Source organism: Syngnathus floridae, chromosome 4 (genome assembly GCF_059516105.1).
Source record: "Syngnathus floridae isolate MCC-2025c chromosome 4, RoL_Sflo_1.0, whole genome shotgun sequence".
NCBI lineage: Eukaryota > Metazoa > Chordata > Actinopteri > Syngnathiformes > Syngnathidae > Syngnathus > Syngnathus floridae.
In genome coordinates this window covers 10,828,250-10,848,378 of record NC_142416.1, presented here as the reverse complement: position 1 = coordinate 10,848,378, position 20,129 = coordinate 10,828,250, and the positions used below count along the sequence as shown (strand labels likewise).

General features: G+C 39.7%; 2 protein-coding genes across 3 annotated transcripts; both read right to left on the bottom strand.

Annotated features, from left to right (window-relative positions):
- Window positions 1-69: 69 nt before the first annotated feature.
- Window positions 70-5,627, bottom strand: LOC148399042 (arsenite methyltransferase-like). Its single transcript, XM_088373979.1, has 11 exons — window positions 5,459-5,627; window positions 5,246-5,279; window positions 4,896-5,023; window positions 4,645-4,795; window positions 3,817-3,953; window positions 3,665-3,734; window positions 2,965-3,046; window positions 2,752-2,883; window positions 2,479-2,618; window positions 2,281-2,403; window positions 70-779 (listed from the first exon to the last, which is right to left on the bottom strand). Exons 1-11 carry the CDS (start codon window positions 5,473-5,475, stop codon window positions 669-671), a joined length of 1,125 nt encoding a protein of 374 aa, XP_088230105.1. The 5' UTR covers window positions 5,476-5,627; the 3' UTR covers window positions 70-668.
- A 574-nt stretch (window positions 5,628-6,201) lies between these two features.
- wbp1lb (WW domain binding protein 1-like b) lies at window positions 6,202-19,396 on the bottom strand. Of its 2 annotated transcripts, none has more exons than XM_088373718.1 (4): window positions 18,995-19,396; window positions 11,411-11,513; window positions 10,348-10,509; window positions 6,202-9,364 (listed from the first exon to the last, which is right to left on the bottom strand). In XM_088373718.1, the coding sequence occupies exons 1-4, from the start codon at window positions 19,076-19,078 to the stop codon at window positions 8,601-8,603; spliced, it is 1,113 nt and encodes a 370-aa protein (XP_088229844.1). In that variant the 5' UTR covers window positions 19,079-19,396; the 3' UTR covers window positions 6,202-8,600. The 2 variants fall into 2 exon arrangements, with proteins under 2 accessions (XP_088229844.1, XP_088229845.1); XM_088373719.1 differs by lacking the exon at window positions 18,995-19,396 and adding an exon at window positions 12,097-12,249.
- Window positions 19,397-20,129: the final 733 nt, after the last annotated feature.

Below are 20,129 nucleotides of genomic sequence, written 5' to 3'. Positions count from 1 at the left end.
CTTGACATTTCAACCACATTAAACAGAGACCATAGCTTTGTACATTACAAACTGATTCATTGCACAGTATTGTTGTTTATATCTCTTTTACCTCATAATTGTAGTAATGAGGCATAATGATCATTTTAATTTCATACTTCTGATTTACAAGAAAATAAAGCAAGTGTTACAGAACAAGTAAGGCCTCGAAATGTACTTTACTCAATTTAAAATATGTACAATAGTAGTTGCTAGCTACAGCAGTTATTTTCTTGGTACACTCCTTTTTGCATATGTAAACACAGAGCTGAAATTACAAGCCTAAAAGTTCCAGTTTTGTCACAACTGTAGAAAAAGATAACATATTCCTAAAAGCTTTTTGGCTTATTCATTTACCTCTGGAAAATTTCTGTCCTGTTACACATTCAGCGATCATTGTGTGCGTGTGTGTATTTACCCTTTAAACGGAAGGATACCAACAATTTGGACGTCCAGACTCTTCATTCTAGTCTAGTGCAAATCACAAAAGATAAAATCTACAAAAGGCTAATTCTACTGGATTTGTCCATTTCAGACAAATTATCATACTGTAATTAGCAGATGGTGATACAGTATGTGTTGTGTGAATAAGTAATCATTTTTAATGCAGAATCATTCTATACAGATTTCCTAATCTTAACGATAGAAAATCACTTGCAGCAAGTTGCAGACTTTGTACTGCAGCAACTACCTCCTGTGGTTGAACCTGGACTCTGTTTCTTCAACTGCGCAACCAGCTCAAAAGGATCCTCAGAGAGTGGCTGATTGATAGGGAAGGGAGACAAAAGAAAAATTACACTTTAACTTTGATTCCAAAGTTTTGTTTAAGGTGTCTAAGAGGGAAAGTGGTAAAAATATATATATTTTTTTTTTGAGACATTCTATTGTACAGTTCATAATAAAAAACATTCTATGAATGAGCAAAGGCTTTTACTATCACAGGTTCTTGTTGTCTTCTATTCGACCTTGGTCCTTGAATAATACAAGTATTTCTATCAATATACTAAAGAACAAACAAGTAAGACTAATTACAGTAAAGTATGCAATCTTGATTTCACATCAAAAGGACCATCCAAAGGTTCACCCCTTGAGTATTTTTAGAGATGGGGAAATGAAGTTTCAAATTTGCTTCCTGAACCAGCTGCTGTTGTTTTATCCTCTAGATGGCACTGTTGGTTTAAGTAAAGTGGTTCAAGAAATGGCAAGCCTCATACAGTGTACTTTCGGTCCAATGTTGGGAGTGCAATCTACTGTAGAGGAGTCAAAAAATGCAACTGGTTCATGAGGCAAATTTGAAGGTTCATTTTTTTTCTCCACTAATCTCAAAAACTCTTATTGGGGAAGCAGTGTGCAGTAAGTGCCTGCAAGGCCTTCTCTGCTGACCCAAGCATTTGCAACTTAAAGTGTACCCCCGGAGCTCCCACATGGATGAATAAAAATGCATATTGAATATTTATTTTGAAGAATTTATGAGGAATAAAAATATATACATTATATATTTTTTCCCTATGGTTCCGCAATCTGTCAATTATATGCTAATGTTCACTACTCGTGGGCCTTTTACTGTATTTTGTAAAACTGTAACACGACAGCGGTTGCATAAAGACTCGACTGAAGGCCCAGGGCTAAAACAGATCGCTTTCCACCATACTTAGAAGTACTATCAATGAAATCCCACCACATATTGTCAATCAAGAAACTGAAAAATGACTTTGGATGTGATTTAAAAATAACATCAAGTGAGGTTTGTGGATGTATGCATTCACAGAATAACCATGAGAGTTGATATAAAAGCATTCCATGAGCGAGTGAAGAGCATTCCTTCCTGTACAAGGTTCCCAGCATGATTCCGCAGACTGGTTATGACTGTGCGACAGCTGCTTGACCTTGTCCTTGTAAATGTGTTTGAGAATGTTTTATTGAGTATGACTGTGTGCAGTTAGACACTGGACCTTTCTTGGTGTGTCTAAAAATTTTAAATTGATACCACAAACATGGTGACCTCTGGTGCTCTAAGTAATTGAGTGTGAAACCATATCATATCGTAAGTATTAAATATACACAACACATTTCTGGATAACTAGTTTAGAAAGCAATAGTGTAAGTAAAATAGCTTGTTTGACTATTCCCTTTCTTTTTAAAAGGGAGGTTAAAAGAAAAACATGCACACGGTTGGCTTTAGCGGGCCACAGAAATGATGAGGCGGGCCACATCTGGTCCCCGGGCCTCAGGTTTGTCACCTGTGTTTAAAGTGTTACTAACCTTCGGTTTGATGCCACAAGGTTCACAGGTGTCACTTGGTGGCTGGAAAGTGAACTCCTGCGCAAATCTGGAATGGGTCAGGATGGCTGCTACTTCGCCATCAAGCTCTGCCACTTGATTAGTCTGTCGGATGGAAACATTTGTGGAACCTCAGTTCAAAATCAACGAGAGCTGAGCTGATGCTGAGGAGCTACATACCCTGAAGGTGTACTGACAGTCAAAGTGGAGGGAGTCTTCTGCCCCTGTAATATTTCCATTATAAATGACTTGACATGGCTTTCGGCTGCCTTTCGGGATTTTAAACAGACGATATGTGGCAGAGACAAATTTGAAGTCCCCTGTAATGCAAAACAGGTGAAGAGAAACTTGTTAGCATGTTTAGGTAGAAAAATGGTATCGGAGTCTGCCTGCCCTTGACAGGATACAATGACACAACATACAAACAATTAAAGGCAGAAACAAGCATCAAACCCAGAATGGCTTGCAGTTCTTTGTTGTCAACGGTGACGATGCTGGCAGTTACAAGCCTCGGTGGACTGAATCCTACTTCCTCGGCCAACTGTAGCAGATCTTTGTACCACAGTGCGCCACCTATACACTCACCTGTCATGAGATTTTACACAGAGATATTTCGCGTATGTGCCGGCAGCTTATGTCGATCAGTAGCACACCGTAATGACTCACCCCACAGGATTTTGTGGTTTTTAATTTCCTCAGGTAGTCTTCCATTGCAGTAGATGTCACTGAAGTAAAGCTCACCACCATCCTAATCATCAGTAGAGCAAGTACAGTACAAGGTTAACACAAATAGTGTCTACTGCTTTAAACAGGGCTCTGAAAATTGAATATTCAGTGGTTACTTGCGGTTCGCCACCCGAGGACTTGCTGATTTGCCTTTATTTTAAAATAAAATAAATATTGGTTTTGCAGGTTTTTCTTGTTAGTTTTATCCCCACTCATTTACTCCTCGGCAATGTTTTTCGAGGAAACGGCTTATTGACCGTAAAGGAGCCTTTTTGAAAACTTTTTTTTTTTCTCTCTCCCAATGCATTTCAATTATAGGCAGATTTTCAGTATTCATGGGCCAGCCTTATCCCTTGCGAATGGTGGGAGTCCACTGTATTTAAAAAGAACATCACAACCAGGGCATAGTCTGAAGTTATTCAGTGGGGTGGCCAGGGTACAATATAAATGCTGGGATTGACAGTGTGCTTGAATCTTATGTGCTGAGGAAGTATTGGATTAAATAAACTTTGGTCAGTTAGAATAGCAAATAAGTCTGGTGTTGAATTTTTAATATTTCTGAGGTGTGACAGCTAATTTTGCCATGGGACGTTTGGGAAATCGAGATATTGTCCCTCTTCAACAGTGATTAAAAATGTACCTTGAGCACACTGTAGGCTTCGTTCAGGACTCTCTTCTTGTCTGGAGAAAGATTCACCACACAGTTGGAGCTAAGTGATAAAAAAAGTGAATGGGGGGGGAAATCCACAAAGCTTTACAATGCGAGAGCAGGAGGCAAGGAGTACAACTTACATGATGATATCAAAAGAGTTCTTTTCCAGACCCGCCTCTGTTAAGGCCTCGATGTAGCCCTTGACAAAGGTCACATTGGGCTTCTTGTAGCCAAACTCCTTCATGTGAAAGTCCACATGTTTCCTGGCCACTTCAAGCTAGATAACATACGAGATTTTAATTGTGTTTTAGTGTCCACATATATTCTTTGCCGACCTACATTTACAAACTAAATTCAAATTTCGTTTCACAAAACATGCGTATGAAAGAGGCTGATTGGAATAGAATAGAGGATAGGAATTCAGGGAAATGTTATATATTAATATACATAATGTTCTTGTCATGAACATTTGAAACCACCAGAGTTGTGGTGCCTAGTGTCGACAATTGGAAAACAAATTCTATTGACATGCTATGTAGGCAGATAACATGGATCACAAGCATGACTAACATCTGATTGTTGTCTCTCTGACACTCCCTCATAGTGCCAAAGAGCATAGACATAGCTATTCATTTTCTGAGAACCGTACATATATATATACTGCATTTTGACTGTATTTAGAAAAAAAACTTTTTTTTATATTCACTAACATATCAAATGTTTTATATGTTGTTTTAAAATAAAATACATTGTATTCAACGGGAAAAAGTTATGACCTCAACATTTCAAAATAATAAATTTTTGAGCTGTAATAGCATACAATGACAACACAATATTCTTTGCTCATGCTTATCATTTGGTCAGAATCTAATGAACGTGGCACAGTTCCATTCTGTTATATATTTCGTTTTAGTATAGTATTTATAGTTTCTACAATTGCAACATCCCGCTACTGATTCTCCAAGTACCTGATCCTCAGTCATGTCGATGCCGGTGACATGGCCTGCCTCTCCCACCAGTTGACTCAGCATGTAGCAGTCTCTGCCACTCCCGCTGCCCAGGTCCAGAATCCTGCAGCCTTCCAAACACTCTGGCACCACCAGGCCACAACCATAGTATCTGAGGGAAAGAGAAGCCCATTAAATCAATTACAACTTTGCAAAAGTTTATTTAATTAATTAATTTATTTATTTATTTATTAATTAACAAACAAACAAACCTGTCAGTCACATCAAAATGGACTTTCTTCAGAGCATGAAGGATGAATTTTGGGTAGGGCTGGGCTGGAGCTACACAGGCATTACTCTTCAGATCTGATGTTTTTTGTAACTTCTTCCCATAATAATCCTACGGAAAAGATTACAAGGACGTTGATGTCACAAGAGGGGATAGTTTATTATAGGACTGCTGTTGCACCCCCACATAACGAGGAAGCTTCAAAGGTCTTATTGGATATTTATCACACTGCGATAAGACATTGTTCACACGTGTTATTTTCGGTGGTGAAAGTTTCACCATGCATGTAAAATTATACTATTAATCAGAAAATGCGATTAAGAAAATGCTTACCTTAACATCTAGATGAACGGTGGAGTCCACAAAGCTTTTAAAAAGTATTAAATGTATTAGAACCCGTACCTGATCACACACACAATTGGCAAATGTTTGCTGTATAATGCTGCAGAATTTTGTTATGAATCGTAAAGATTTAACGCCGCAAGCTCTCAATGCTAAAGCTAGGCTAAATGAAATGGAAACGAGATGTTTGCATCTAGTTCCTACCTTGTTTTATCAGCCATTGTCGGTGGTATGTGAGATCTGTGTACAATCCTGTAAAACGCCTTTTGCGAGTACTCAGCGCAGTAGACAGCTAACTTGCAAAAAGTCCGTTTGTCAAGGGATAGTTCAAAGTTCACTTCCTGCACCACAGCACAGCCTGTGCGTCAGTGACGTCACTGTACCAGGCAAACATGAGTCCTCATAGCGTTTGGCTATTTTTGGTTTTAGAGTGCGTACAACTCCACTTATGAGCGTGTGATCACCCCAAATCTCCATTTCTGCTTTTGTGAAAACATAATTTTCTTTTTTCTAAGTCCTCAAAGAAAACAGAAAACATCTGCGTTGTAATATAAATAACAGTCAAGAACAGATGATTTAGGTTAGGAAAACTGATCAAAATTGTTGCCTTTTTTCCTGACATGTTTCTAATCAAACACTACTTAGTTATTCACAAGACTGTTCAGCAGAATTTAAATCTGAAAAGCCAAGACCGTAAGCTTGAGCACTGAAGGTTAGCGATTGAGGGTTTGCAAAAGGCCTGAAATTGACAAACAAACTGATATCAATAAATTGAGGAGCCTTGATGCAAAATTATATATAACACACTCCAGACTTCAATCAAGAGGTGAGATAAACCCTTTGAATCTTTGTACATTCACCTTACCAAGGAATGTAGGACACTTCTGAGTCCCAAGTAATTGTCTCTGTGGTGACAAATAATAAAAATAATGAAAAACATGACAACCTTTAATTAAAATTGGAAATGTTTATTAAAAGTACATCCATGTTGGTTGGTGTTGACATAGTAACATTCAAAGAATATGTGCAGATCCACACAGTGATGAAGTAAGCGAGTCTTTGGCATGAATTAACCTGATTGAGTTGAACAAGTATGTTCAATTATTACACTGGTCTGCATCAAAAGATAAATACAAATAAATTCTAGATAGGTTTTTCACAGTGAAGACAGTGGCACCCTTCATTTTCTCTAAATGGTTACCTTCATTACTATATGCCAAATAAATACAAGTACCTTTCTACCTTTGGCTGCACTGCTTTAATATGCCTTACGACTGTGCAATTTTTTTTTCTTGCACGTAAAAAAAATTAAAACATATGGAGAAAAAAATTGAGGTATTTGTATTCTACATCTAAAAATGCCCTAGAGAATTTTGTTGGCTACGTTGGTAGCAGTTTTTTTTTTTATGTATATTTTGGGGTAGTGGTGGTGCTGAGGGGGTGATGCAGACCAGTGTTACAGTATGTACCCTTTACACAACTTCACCACAAGTCTCAATAAATTTGACACTTAAGGACATGAAGTCAAATTGAATAAAGCTACTTGGGCCTGTCTAAAATCCGTCACATGGTCGTACATTTGAAAATAGAGTGGTTTCCCAATGTTAGATTGTTTTGTATTTAAAGTACACTCACAATGATTTTGCTCATATGAAAAATAGCTCATTCATGCGCTACATTTACCACAAGTTACATAAATTATACAAGACAGATAGTACCTACAATCAACTTTTGATTGGTTTCGTTAAGACAATAAAGCTTAATATAAATTGTGCTTCAGAAGTTCTCTTTAGTGGGGGGCACAATTGTAATCGTTTCAGTGAACTTTTGTGTTGGCTGATGAAAACCTTGTGCTTGGTAAAATTTGCTGCCTGTTGCATTAGTCTGCATAAAATTTTGAGATAAACTCTATTTGTAAAGATATATCAAAGTATAATCAGTGTCCTTTATTCAGGTACATTCTTAATCTGGCTGTTAAAACGTTGCAGTACTTCGATTTATGGGGCAGATGTGCAACATTCTACCAACAGGTTAGAGATCAATAAATCGATCTTTTACATGTGGCCACTTTGTTTTTATAGTGCAGCATTGTCATCATTCATACCTCAAAACTCTCCGCATTCCTGCACTTGGAACGTTTCGTTCGTTCTAATCAATGTGAACTGACATTCAGTCTTAGCCCAGGCAATTGCTTAGGTGCTTATACAAAAATAATTTTATGAGTCTAAGGTCTTGCCCATTCCACAGTTGGAGTATCCATTCCAGTCTATAGGTGTTGCGTTGGGTTATAATAATAATAATAATAATAATAATAATAATAATAATTATTATTATTATTATTATTATTACAGTATGTTGTTGAAGGGATTGATGAAATGGTGTCATAACAGGCCAAGTAATATGCCTACGCTATTTCGACCCCCCAAAGCAAAACTGTCTGGGGGAGGGCACTTTGAAGCACAAAACAATTCATACCTCAGATTATTATACGGCACAAACGTACTGTCGAAGATGGGGAAATGTTTGGCGTTGTTTTGTGCAAATGATCATATGTATGTTTAAGTCTACCCAAATATTTAAAAGTAACCTCTTAACATTGGAAAAGATAAGGCTGATGAATTTAAATGCAGCGACTCAAAAATCAATGCCTTCATACTGTACTGCAAGTGAAGATGACAATCAGCTCAAATGGCTCAAAGGAGTTGACGTCCCCAACCCCATCACCTCTGTGGCTAGGCACATAATGCTAACATTCAGGAAGTTAATGAAATCTGATGCACTTGAAGCCTCAAGATATTAACAACGTGCTACAATTTAAGACATAAATTACGAAAAGCAAAACAATAGTCTCAGTTAAAAGCTTCATTTAGAAAAGATAAATACAATTTGTGCAAAGTAGGAATTGCTCACATAAAGACTTGTTAATGCGCTTATAGCTAGTGATTCGGATCAAACAAAAACACGACACAAGCATTTTCAAAATTGCCGGAGGGAAAATAAAGCATATTCAGGTCCATTTCAGATGGTTCTACAGTATATGCTCTCTTACTCAAACAGTGTGATGTGTGTTGAGTGTGTCTTAAAGTAACAATTTTCCTGCACCAGTTGAGTGAAATCGGCCATCTTCTCATTTCTGTTTTCACAGTGGAACCAGTTTCTGCAATACTTGCAAGACGTAAAGATACCAACTGTGCGAGCTGCGTCTTATGCACCAATTGTCAAGTTAGTCAAGCCCACTTCATGTTCCAGCTCAGATCATTTGCACCTATAGCTAAATTGTCTTGAGGCTTGAAAACCTTTGTGCCGCTAAGAAAGCTTCCACGTTCCACGGTTGGGCCTTTCAATCTTACGCCTCAGTGCTGGTGCTGTGGTGTGGACCCTCCTGCTCATTGATGGTGTGTAGGAGGAGGCATACTGGAGAGTGCAGTGAGGCGCCGCCTGTTACGTGCACCGGCTGGGAGGATCCTGGTGCCGGTCGTCTGTCCGACCCACCGAGCGCCGGCTCCTCCTCCGCACCATAGGAAACCCGGTGAACGCAGCTATCACAGAAGTCTCCAGTCTCCTCCTCCACATCTCCCTCACGATCCAGCAGGCTCTCCAGCTCCCGCATCTCCTTGCCTTCCAGGCCACCTGCTCCACTACAACCGTTGCTCCCACGTGATCCGCACACACACACTTCGATTCCAGAGTCACCTGTAAACCGACGCCTTCTACCATTAGGGAGTCGATCTTTGTCTTCCGACAGGTCCTTCAAAAGAGGATCCTTGCAGTCGCTTCTCTTATCCTCGAGGTTGAGTCCCTCCCTACTGATCCCCTCTGACAAAAGTATCATCTCGGAATCCTGTGTTGTCTGTGTAGGCTTGTTATCAGCCTTAGGCATTAAATCAGTTGGTTGTGGCTCCTCTTGACTGGGCACGCTGCACATGGCATCCGGATCGGGGGGTGTGGGAGCCGGCTGAACGGCTGGAAGGCATCCATCCTGCTGCTCAGGATGAGGCTGCGAGACTGCCGACGATGCTCCTGTGTGTAAGGCACTGTAGGGTGGTGGTGGCGTAGGCGGACGGTTCACTACTTCTTCGTAATCTGGCAGCAGGTAGCTTGGTAGAAACCCTGAGGGGAAAAGGGGGAGTAGAAGAGATTTAAGTCAAAGAGCTGTACCAACAATGTTGTTTTTACAAACATAAGAAACTTTATCACACTGTAAACAGAAATATGACATGTGGAGCAATAAATACAAATAAAACATCATGGGGGAAATCATGAAATACCACAAATAAAAAGCTATTAAGCTTCTTTTTATTTATTTACTTTGGTTTTTAACTCTGTAACTCAGGGGTGTTTAAACTACGGATAGGTAATAGAAGCAAAAAAAAAAAAAAAAAAAAAAAATGCAATTACGGTAACTTGGTTATATTCTACCAAATAAAAATGGACAGAGAGCATTTATAAACCAATTCACAAACCTGCAAAACATCATACCACAATGTTCTGCACACATATTTACCACAAGAACTTTAAATTACGTACAAGTTATACAGGGTGTTTTCTCATGTTTTTATGAATATTTCTGTGACTTAAATATCTATTACGCCGGTCTATAATGACAGGGATCATCACATTTTAAGCTGCAATAATTATGGTCTACCACTGCCAACTACCAGAGTAATCGGAATGAGAAAAGGTGTCCAAATACATTTCTGGTGAATATTTCAGACAATGTCGTCTCATCTAGTTTCTCCAGAATGAGCATTATCAACAAAGTCACATCAGACTTCATTCAAGGTCGCAAACGTTCATTTTGTTTGTTGTTATTTTTGCTGGCAACTTGCATTGTCACCATCGACCTTGGAGAAATGTAATCAGACTGTTTCAATCGCTGCGTCAGTATTCTCATTTCATTCCACTGATGCTATCAAAACAGCTGGCACTCAAAAGGTCTGGTTTTTTTTCCCTTCTAAAAATGTCTGACATTGAATGAATTAGGTACATGCAATAATATGGAAGGATAATTCAGGATCATTCCATAATACAATTCGCCAACAAATGAGCATCAACATGAGCATGAATGTATACTGTGTGATGATAAGTCTTACTGAAGTAGAAGGGCACTGAGGAATAGTTGTGTGCTTCACGATAAGCAATGAGGTTGATCTCGTGCTGTCGCTGCTGCTGCTGCAGTCGGTGTTTGGTGCGCCGATGGTGACACACACAGCAGCAGCTCAAAATGAAGATGATAGCCCAGACCAACCAAAACCCTACAGTAAGGCACAATCCACATACATTCATCATGTTTGAGAACAGTATGCTTATACCTTCTTAAATCAGATTTTAATCGTATCACTTCAGGGTGCGTGGGTTTGATTTATTTGCCGGTCCACAGTGGCAAAGCATTGTTCCTAGTCACAACTTTAAATATGTTAGACCAGTGCATTCCCCACCTTTGTTTTTTCCAAACGAGACTAATGCCCATAAATTGGAGTCTCTAAATTTGAATCCCAAGGTGGCACAAATCAAATTTCAACAAAACATTTTGATGACATGGTGTCATGAGTTGCACAAGGTTTAGATTGCCACCTGATCTGTAACCCGTTTGACTACATTTCTATTGACATAATTTTCATTGGGAAAAATGTGTCCATAACAAAACGAAATAGATTGTTGGATCTAAGATGTCAAGTGTTTTCTTCCCCACTTATAAAATAGGATGGACCTGCCTATGCTGTCACCTCCCTCTTGCCTACAAATGTACAGTGAGTGAACTTCTGCATTCTCACGGTTTGGAACCCTCTGAATCACATATGCTGAGATTTGTTTTCCCACACTTTTTATTCTGTACTTGAAAATATTTGTGTATATAATGTATATTGAATGTTTCGGGAAAAATTTAGGGTTAAAAAAAATACAGACATCTCTTCAATAGTCCACAACATCACCTTTAACATTTAAAAATGTCAATTTAAATTCAGATTTTCTGGCAGGATATACAAATATTTTCTGGCACCATATGAAAATGAAACTAGCATAGTGGATTTTAAAAATGACTTCCTTGAGTCTAGCAATCCAGCTGACTCACAACAACAGCAAAGCAGCAGCATGTAATCACATCCGGTATATTTGCGTGTTGACAGCGTCGGCTCAAAATAGCAGGGCACTTACACCAAAGCTCATAGTAGTAACTGCAACACTGAGATTCTCCACAACAGTGACCCGATTCACACATGTAGCTTTGGTTGTTGACACCTTCGCAGAGAAGTAGGCTCTGCAAGACAGAAAAGAATGGATGGAACCACATTTCATCTTGAAAGATTAAAAACATCACAAAGTATCCACTTACGACATGGTCTGCCGGTTTCCGTGGCAAAATATGTGATCGGCATATGTTGATTGATGCACAAAATCACAAAATCTTTTCATACTTTCAACGAGAGACCGACCTGTGTGATTATAGTGTGATTCCTTACAAAGTCTCACATTCAGCTTATGTATTTCAAAGGAAGGGAACCGTAAAAAAACATTTAAAAAAATAATACGATTTAAAAATAAAATCAACACCCATCACTAACATTTTTGCAAGGTCACCTTTGTAGTCCACTTTCATACACCATTTTTAACCAACGTAACTTTATTTCTAGAAGTAGTACGTTACTAATATTTGGTAATGGCATTGAACTCGAATGAAAGGTCACTAACTGAACCCCAGTCATATCTTATCTGATGACAGAACCGAAAGAAAACAGAACACTGTAATTAAAATCACACGTGGAAGCTGTATAGATCTGTCCAGGGAAGATATTTTCTTTTAAATTAATGATTAGCTATCCAAAGAAGTTAAGTTATATTACCAGCACAGGTCCAGAACTGAAAGGCATGATAATCCTGGGTCCAAAATCCCAGACCAGTCCCTCCAGCTCTCAGGTCACACTCTCACACAAAAGCAGCTCTCAAACATACAGTATTGCTTCTTACCCCTTCTTGCCCCACACACCTACCAACCCACCCCCACTAACACACACACACACACACACACACACACACACACACACACACACACACACACACACACACACACACACACACACCGAGTCCAGGAAGGATTGCTCTACGGAAATTTCCAAGCAACAGCAGCGAGCAGGCCACACAACCCACTTGATCAGCACAAACTCAAATGCTGACAAAAAAGGTGTCCAGTCTTACATACCTGATTGTGTCATCATCGCACACCAAATTGTTTATAATCTTTTCATCTATGACCTATTCTGAAATGCTGCTGAACATAGAAACTGAATTCGCAGGGTTAAAAAAAACAAAAAAAAAGATGACAGCTCAGATAACCTCAGCTGTTTTCTTTGCTCTGCTGGCTTTTCCCCAGTTTTCGTTCTGAACCTGGCCGCCTGGGCCTTTATTGCCACTTGATACCTAACCATCTAGCTTGTTAGGGTCTTCAGTCCTTATTTTACAAAAACACACCCTATTGGAAACCACAACGCGTTGAAGAAATTGACGTCAACTAAAAAGGTAAACGATAAAAAGGTCAGTAACTTAAAACCCAGTAAACACTGAAAAAAAATCATCTCAGAGAGAGTAGATCAGATAGAAAATCATGGTCAACACACACTGTTGATGTAATGGTACTGCGTTTAGACTGGACACACTATGTTCTTTGGAGCTACATACTATCTTTGTTACCATAGCAACAGTAATTCCATGCTCTTCCTGTTACTTTTGAGTCAATTAGGTGACGATTATTAGTCAACCAATCAACAGACAGTGGCACGTCAAGTGCTAGTGTACCAAATTCTGGGAGGCAAAAAGAGCTTCTCATGCACTGGTTTGCATTTGTGGTCAGTTCTCTGGGACCCTCGTTTTCCAACTGTTCCCAGGGTACAACACGCAAACAGTCGGAGCTGGATTTATTTTATTTATTTATTTATTTATGTATTTGTTTATTTATTTATTGCGGTGCTCAATGCTTGGTGCACAGGTATAATATGATACAATGGAGTCGGACAAAGGTATTCAAAAATCACTTGTGAACAAAGAGGTGAGTGAACTATATTTACCGTAATTGCCGGACTATAAGCCGCGACTTTTTTCCAAAATTTTGGACCCTGCGGCTTATAGTCAGGTGCGGCTTATATAAGATTTTTTTCGTGATTTTTGTGATGACTTGATCACTTTTACTCTTAACACTATTATATACAGTAAAAGCTACAAAACAAACTGACAAATAACTCGTTTTCAAATCAGACGAGTAAAAACTGGTCAAATATTTCTAAAAAAAGCTATTATTAAAAGTGAAGACAATTTGCAATTCTAGTAATGACACACAAATTTGATGCACAATTTGTCTTCGCGGGCCACATAGAATGATGTGGTGGGCCGTATCTGGCCCCCGGGCCTTGAGTTTGACACCTGTGCTCTAAACCCTTTCTCTTACTCTGCCATATCACTCAGAGATTACACAAAGCAGTGGCGCTGTTTGGACAATCTGCATTGTAATTGTACTAAGTTCATCTTGTTTTTCCTTTTTTTAATCACTTCACTGGTTTCTTTTAAATCAAACAAGTTGTTTGATAATAACTTGTTTGATATAAAAGAAACCAGTGAAGTAATCTGCATTGTATTAAAACCCAATCAATCAGCATTTAAATTCAATTCTTCTGACATTTTGCTCACCAAAAACAGGTTGTAATGAATGTGAACTTTTAATGCATTTTATTCAGAAGGTTACTTTGAACCTTAAACGGCGGCGCGGCGTACTTATGGATTTTTACGGCCTCCGGCCTCCAGGAGGCGCTCTAGCAAGAAGCAAGAACGAGACAGGCGAAGAAGAGATAATGCGCCGAAGAAGACGTGCTAGTTTTTGTTTACATTTCGCGCATCACGCGATCAAGACGGACATTACTGAAAGGAAGCCTTTATACACAAACCGTCATCATGGGGGACAAAATAAATGCATATGATGCAGCTTTTAAGCCAAAGGCAGTCGATGTTGATGACATTATCTTGTGTCTACTCTGGAGCGTACTTATGGATTTTTACGGCCTCCGCTCTCCAGGGGGCGCTCTAGCAGGAAGCAAGAGTGAGACAGACGAAGAAGAGATAATGCGCCGAAGAAGACGCGATCGTCTCGCGCATCACGCACACACCCACGTTAACACAAAGACAGGAAGCTTTTATACATAAACCGTCATTATGGGGGATAAAATAAATGAATATGATGCCGCTTTTAAGCTATACGTGTCGCTCGCTAGTTTAATATAATGTAGCACTTCGTGCATGAATAAGATTAGCATGAACAGAACCTCTTCACGCTCGAAAAAATGCATAAAACCGACGACGAAAGAGACTGAGAAAGTGTGAGGCGAAGGATATCTAACGCCATTCCAATCGGACACTAAGGAGGAAGACTTGGTTTCAGTGCACAGGAGGAAGATGAAGACGGCTCTTTTTGTACTTTTACTGGTATGTTTTTTTTAACCAGCCCTGTTCGTGCTGTGCTACCGTGTTGCTGCTGTGTAACCGCCGCCATTACCGCCGCGTCTCAGTGATTTTGCTGTGTTAATTCCGTGTTGTTGTGGTATTACTGCCGCGTCGCAGGCAGTGTTTGGAAAGAAATGTTAAGGTATGTTATTAAAGCTTTAAAAAAAACTTTCTGTGTCCAGTCTTTCTTTGCTACCGTATTTGCCGGTGTATAAGTCGACTCGGTGTATAAGTCGACCCCCTGAAATTCGACGGAAATTTACGATTTTATGATATATCCTTTGTATAAGTCGAGCTCAATTGTTGCATTATATTAAACTTCAAAATTCAATCAGAAATATGCGAAATTTATTGACGAAATGTGTTCAAATGCGCGAGTTTGTAGCGAGCGATCTATACGCCATTTTAAATATTATTTACTTTATGACCCTGGGACTGACAACAATGAACACTCTTAGAAACTGGTTTATTTTTAGTTAAGAAACAACAAATTATAATTATAAAGTGATTGCCGGTACATAGAGTTCAAAATTCGTCTTCATCGTCGCTATTTCCGAAAAGCTCGTTCCATTCGTTTTCGTTTAGTTTGTCGTCATAAAGGGCATCTTCTTGGTCTTCTCTATCCTCAGTTTCCTCCTCCTCTTCCCAGATAAGGTCGTCTTCTGTCCCATCGAGAGCGTTGGAAATGCAGCATTTCTTGAAGGAGCGTTCCACAGTAGACAGCGACACATCATCCCACGACTGTTTAATCCATCCTGTTATTGTTTCTAACGATGGTGCTTTCATGACTCCCCCTTTAGTAAACTGCTTCTCGCCTTCTACCATCCAATTACTCCAATTTCCTCTCAATCTGTCTTTGAACGGCTTGTTCAAAGAAACATCAAGTGGCTGCACAACACTTGTTAGTCCACCAGGAATAACGGCGACATCAGTGTTGTTGCATTTAAGTTTTCTTTTGACGGAGTCCACTGTATGGGCTTTGAAAGAATCCCATACGAGAAGACTTTTCTTCTTTAACATTCCTCCAGGTCGACAGTTCCATACTTTTTCTCAGCTAAGCTAAGCAGGAAAGAACCACAGTGAATCTAGACTTTTCGTGGCCTGTTGTTCTCACGAGAACAGTTTTTTCACCTTTAGCAGATACAGTTTTCGATGTAGGCATATCAAACCATACCGGTGTTTCGTCCATATTTCCAATTTGCGATAAGTCATATTGTTCTTTTTTTCTCATCTTGATTACAAAGGATTGAAAGAGAGTTATCTTTTCCTCCAAATCTTCAGGCAGTTTCTGAGAAAGTTTAGTTTTTTGTCGTAGCACAAGGTCATTTCTCTTTAAAAATCGTGAACACCAACTTATAGTTCCTTTGAAATCAGCAATCTTGTTTTGTTTAGCAGAAGCCAAAGCTCGCAGACGAATCATATTTCTTGTGACGATGAACCCACACTTTCGTTGCTCCTCGACCCAGCATACAAGTTCTTGTTCAAGTGCTGGCCACTGGCAGCTTTTTCCTCTATTAGCACACTTGTTTCTTGGCATCGCTGCTAGCTGTGTTGCATTGCGTTTCCAGTCTCGTACCAGTTTCTCATTTACGCCAAACTTTCTTGAGGCAGCACAGTTGTTAGTTTCTTTGGCAAAGTTTACAACTTGCAGTTTGAACTTCGCAGAGTATTTCATTCGTTTAGACATGGTGATCGAATGTTTACGTTTAGGTAGTTATTGACGTTGCGTGACGCGCGGACGTTGTCGGAGTTTAGGCGATGACGCGCACATTCGCTCAATACCCAGTACGTCACCCTAGCAGTCATCGTCGCTGCCTGGCTTTCGATGTTAGTTTCTTCGGCAAAGTTTACAACTTGCAATTTGAACTTCGCAGAGTATTTCATTCGTTTAGACATGGCGATTGAATGTTTACGTACCGGTAGTTATTGTCGTTGCTTGACGCGCGATGACTCGCACATTCGCTCAATACCCAGTACTTCCCCCTAGCAATCATCGTCGCTGCCTGGCTTTCGATGTCCGTTATTGAGGTGAGAATATTTGAAATTGTTGCTGAGGATGCGTGTTAATGTGACAAACGCTTTATAATGATTCAGTTTCTCGCTGTTTGATTAGCCTGACGGACGCACACCCACGCACAATGAGATGCATGAGAAACGGCCTTGGTTACCATCACATTTGAAGCGATGAATACGAAGTTAAATTTTATGACTCGGTGTACAAGTCGAGGTCGATTTTTTTCGGTCGATTTTGGATCGAAAAAGGTCGACTAGTACACCGGCAAATACGGTAATAACTCGCGTGCACACTTCCGCGTTGCTGCGGTACTACTGCTGCGTCACAGGCAATGTTTAGAAAGACATGTTCAAGTATGTTATTAAAACGTTAAAAAGGCTATCTATGTACTGTCTTTCTTTGTAAAAAACTCGTGTGCAAGTGCGGCTTATAGTCCGGTGCGGCTTATGTAAGAAAAAAAAAGAAATATCCCTGAATTTTAGCTAGTGCGGCTTATAATCCGGTGCGGCTTATAGTCCGGCAATTACGGTAGTCACAGCACACAGTACGAAGGTTTGACTTAAAGTAAACATCATTTTGACCTGGTTTTGAACAAGTTTATTTTTCAGCTCTCATGTCACATTACTGCACCACACTTTCAGAGAGCCACCCGTTTACCGGTTACTTCCAAGCAATAATCAGCTGCTGTGGAGTTGCTCCACCGTCCATTTCCATTCAGCTTGCTTTTGCTGCATGTATGGTTAACCAAGATGGATCGCAGTCGGCCCTGATGGCTATGCAAGGTAGAAAATGCACTTTTTGGCTGATAATTTTTAGTGCATTCCTACTCCACAACCACACACCACACTACCCACAAATACAATACTGCCCATCACCTTCAAGTGTGACAATATCTGCAACAACATTCTAAGATTTGTTCCGAATCCAATCTGAGAATTCAGATCGCTGACCCACTGAAATCTCGGTTCGATACCCCTTCCTGCACAACCTTACTTTCTAACTAACAGATATTTTGGTGCTAGAATATTTGCCTAAATGACGAAGCAGGGCGGGTAAAGGTTAACCATCATATATGATTCATTATGACGGTACGCACTGATAAAAAAAATACAGCTGATATATTAACAGTGAAGTCATCAGCATATGCCTGAGCCATGTGACACCTCCTACTAGTAAAGGGACAACTAGAAACAAAAGAAATATACACACAGACAGGATAGGCATTCATATAGTTCATTCATATAGTGGTGACGTAACCTGTCCATACAACATGCACGATGATCATCTCTAACTCATGCAAACATAGTTATAGTTATAATTGCATTTATCCAGGGAAATATTTTTGTACTTTGTATAGCAAGTAAGGTCAGAGACATACATACTACTGTTCATCTCTATAGTGCCATTATTACTATAGCTCTGCCATTTACCATCATTTTCACACTTTTATAGTCGATCAGCATTACTGCAGTATTACAATGGAGCTGTTTGTCCCAAATCCTTTTAATTAGGATTCATTTCACATCATTACTAAATTGACCATGGCAATAAATTCCTTGCATTTCAAAATACTTGGATTTGAGAAATGTTCACAAAGAGTAATGATTCATATGAAAACGTGAAACTCAACTAAATAGTTTTAATTTTGGTACTTTGCTCCCGAACCTGCTCTACTGCACTCGTGCATCATAACACATTCATCTCATTATGCAAACATAACTCTGTGTCCCAAGCCCCAAGGTGAGGCAATTAGAAATGATTAGACATGTAAACCACAATGTTACAATATACTGTTATACAACAAATTTGTGCGAACAGGTAGACTATACAAGGCGCATCAAGCAATAAATGGCGAGTGCAGTTTTCATCTTCACTGTCTCTAACTACTGCATTTGAAATGAACCGCAGTGAAGAGAAAGACTAAGCATGATGACAGAAACCTTTAAACTACAAGTTGCAGAGCGACGTTCAAGTTTATTCAACAATCTTGTGGCTAAAACGCAAGGCCCCGACTCCTCGAGGCTTCTTTAACTTTAGCAACGCTAGGTTTAGTTAGCAAGCGCTACTCGCGAGCCTTGTCGTTGACAGGGTGTCCTAACATAGCCAATGAGTAACATAACATCAACGTGTTACAGCCACCACCTTTTTGTGTTTAACTAACTAGTGAATGTTTACTATGCTAAGGTAACTACCATCTTGCTAACAGATCTGTCAGAGCAGAAAGCTTGGTTCGAACCGCTTACCTTGTCTGTTGAGGAGGCTGTGGGGGTGACAGAGTCAACGTTGTGCAAAAACAATCCCATTTTAACAATCAAAGCGACTTTCATTCCTCCCAAGAAGTTGCGACGACTAGGACAATATGTTGTGGTTCAAAAACTTCACCCGAATATCATCGACTACTTCTCGGGCACTGTCTCGCTTAGAGGCCGCTGTGAGTGCCGCCTTCCCGACATTGTGGAGATTGAAAGTAAGGCACGGAACGGAACGCGGCGATCAACTGGTTGCTGTAGGAAACCCCGGCTCTTGCAGCTGTTACACAAGATGTTTGTTCCTCCTGCGAGGGTTCGGCTACTGCGAGTGTCTACTCGGCTGGGGTGTGGCGTGATCGCCTCGATCAGATCCATGTGAGCAACGTGAAGGGCGTACTGTACATTTGCGTGGCTGGCACTGGTTGAGCGGACTGCGACGCCATTGGATAACTCGCTGGAAGCTAACCAATCACGATTTCATGCGTCTTCATCAACTCATGCCAAGCCTCGTTTCTATTTTTAACCCTCATGTAACGTACAAATTTACGGACATGATCTTGGGTTTATTATGTTTGACATGTTTAATATGATTAACGTTCAGTGTTTCCAGTGTAAGTGATGGATAGGGGTAGGACATAATAGGCTTCTTCCTACTAGTTTTTGAACAGTGATGTATATTGTTTGTTGTTTGTTTGTTTTTATTGTTTTTTTATTATTTAAATCATGTTCGAAATAAAAGTAAAAAGTAAGTAAGTGTTTGCTCGTTTGTTTATATATTACTGGTGCGTGACACTTTCGTCTGCCTGCCTGTCTGTCTGTCTGTCTGTCTGTCTGTCTTACTTGGGTTCAATTTGATGCAGGCAATTTAAATCTGCATAAAGTGATTATAATTCAAACATACCTTTACATCACATTTACGATACACCCAAGTGGGTAGTAAGAGACGGAGCATCAACGTTGGTACCATTAGGAAATAAACCCTAAATAAACCCTGCCAACGTTTATTGAAGTATCGGTCTTACAGGACTATCATTTCAATGTTTCTTTTACGAGAAAAGGGGGTACTACGTAAGCCCTGGGGCCTCAAACCAGCCCCGCCCCTGCTGTTACGTCACATAGAGTTTCAATT

Excerpts from the sequence above, each read along its gene's own strand:
- LOC148399042 (XM_088373979.1), bottom strand. Across the intron at positions 3,735-3,816 it reads AACTCTTTTGATATCATCAT|CTCCAACTGTGTGGTGAATC; the intron begins GTAAGTTGTACT and ends TTTATCACTTAG. Across the intron at positions 780-2,280 it reads CTTGTGGCATCAAACCGAAG|CCACTCTCTGAGGATCCTTT; the intron begins GTTAGTAACACT and ends CCTATCAATCAG.
- wbp1lb (XM_088373718.1), bottom strand. The coding sequence starts at position 19,078 with ATGAAAGTCGCTTTGATTGTTAAAATGGGATTGTTTTTGCACAACGTT. Across the intron at positions 10,510-11,410 it reads TTACTACTATGAGCTTTGGT|GGTTTTGGTTGGTCTGGGCT; the intron begins GTAAGTGCCCTG and ends GCCTTACTGTAG. Across the intron at positions 9,365-10,347 it reads CTCAGTGCCCTTCTACTTCA|GGTTTCTACCAAGCTACCTG; the intron begins GTAAGACTTATC and ends TTTTCCCCTCAG.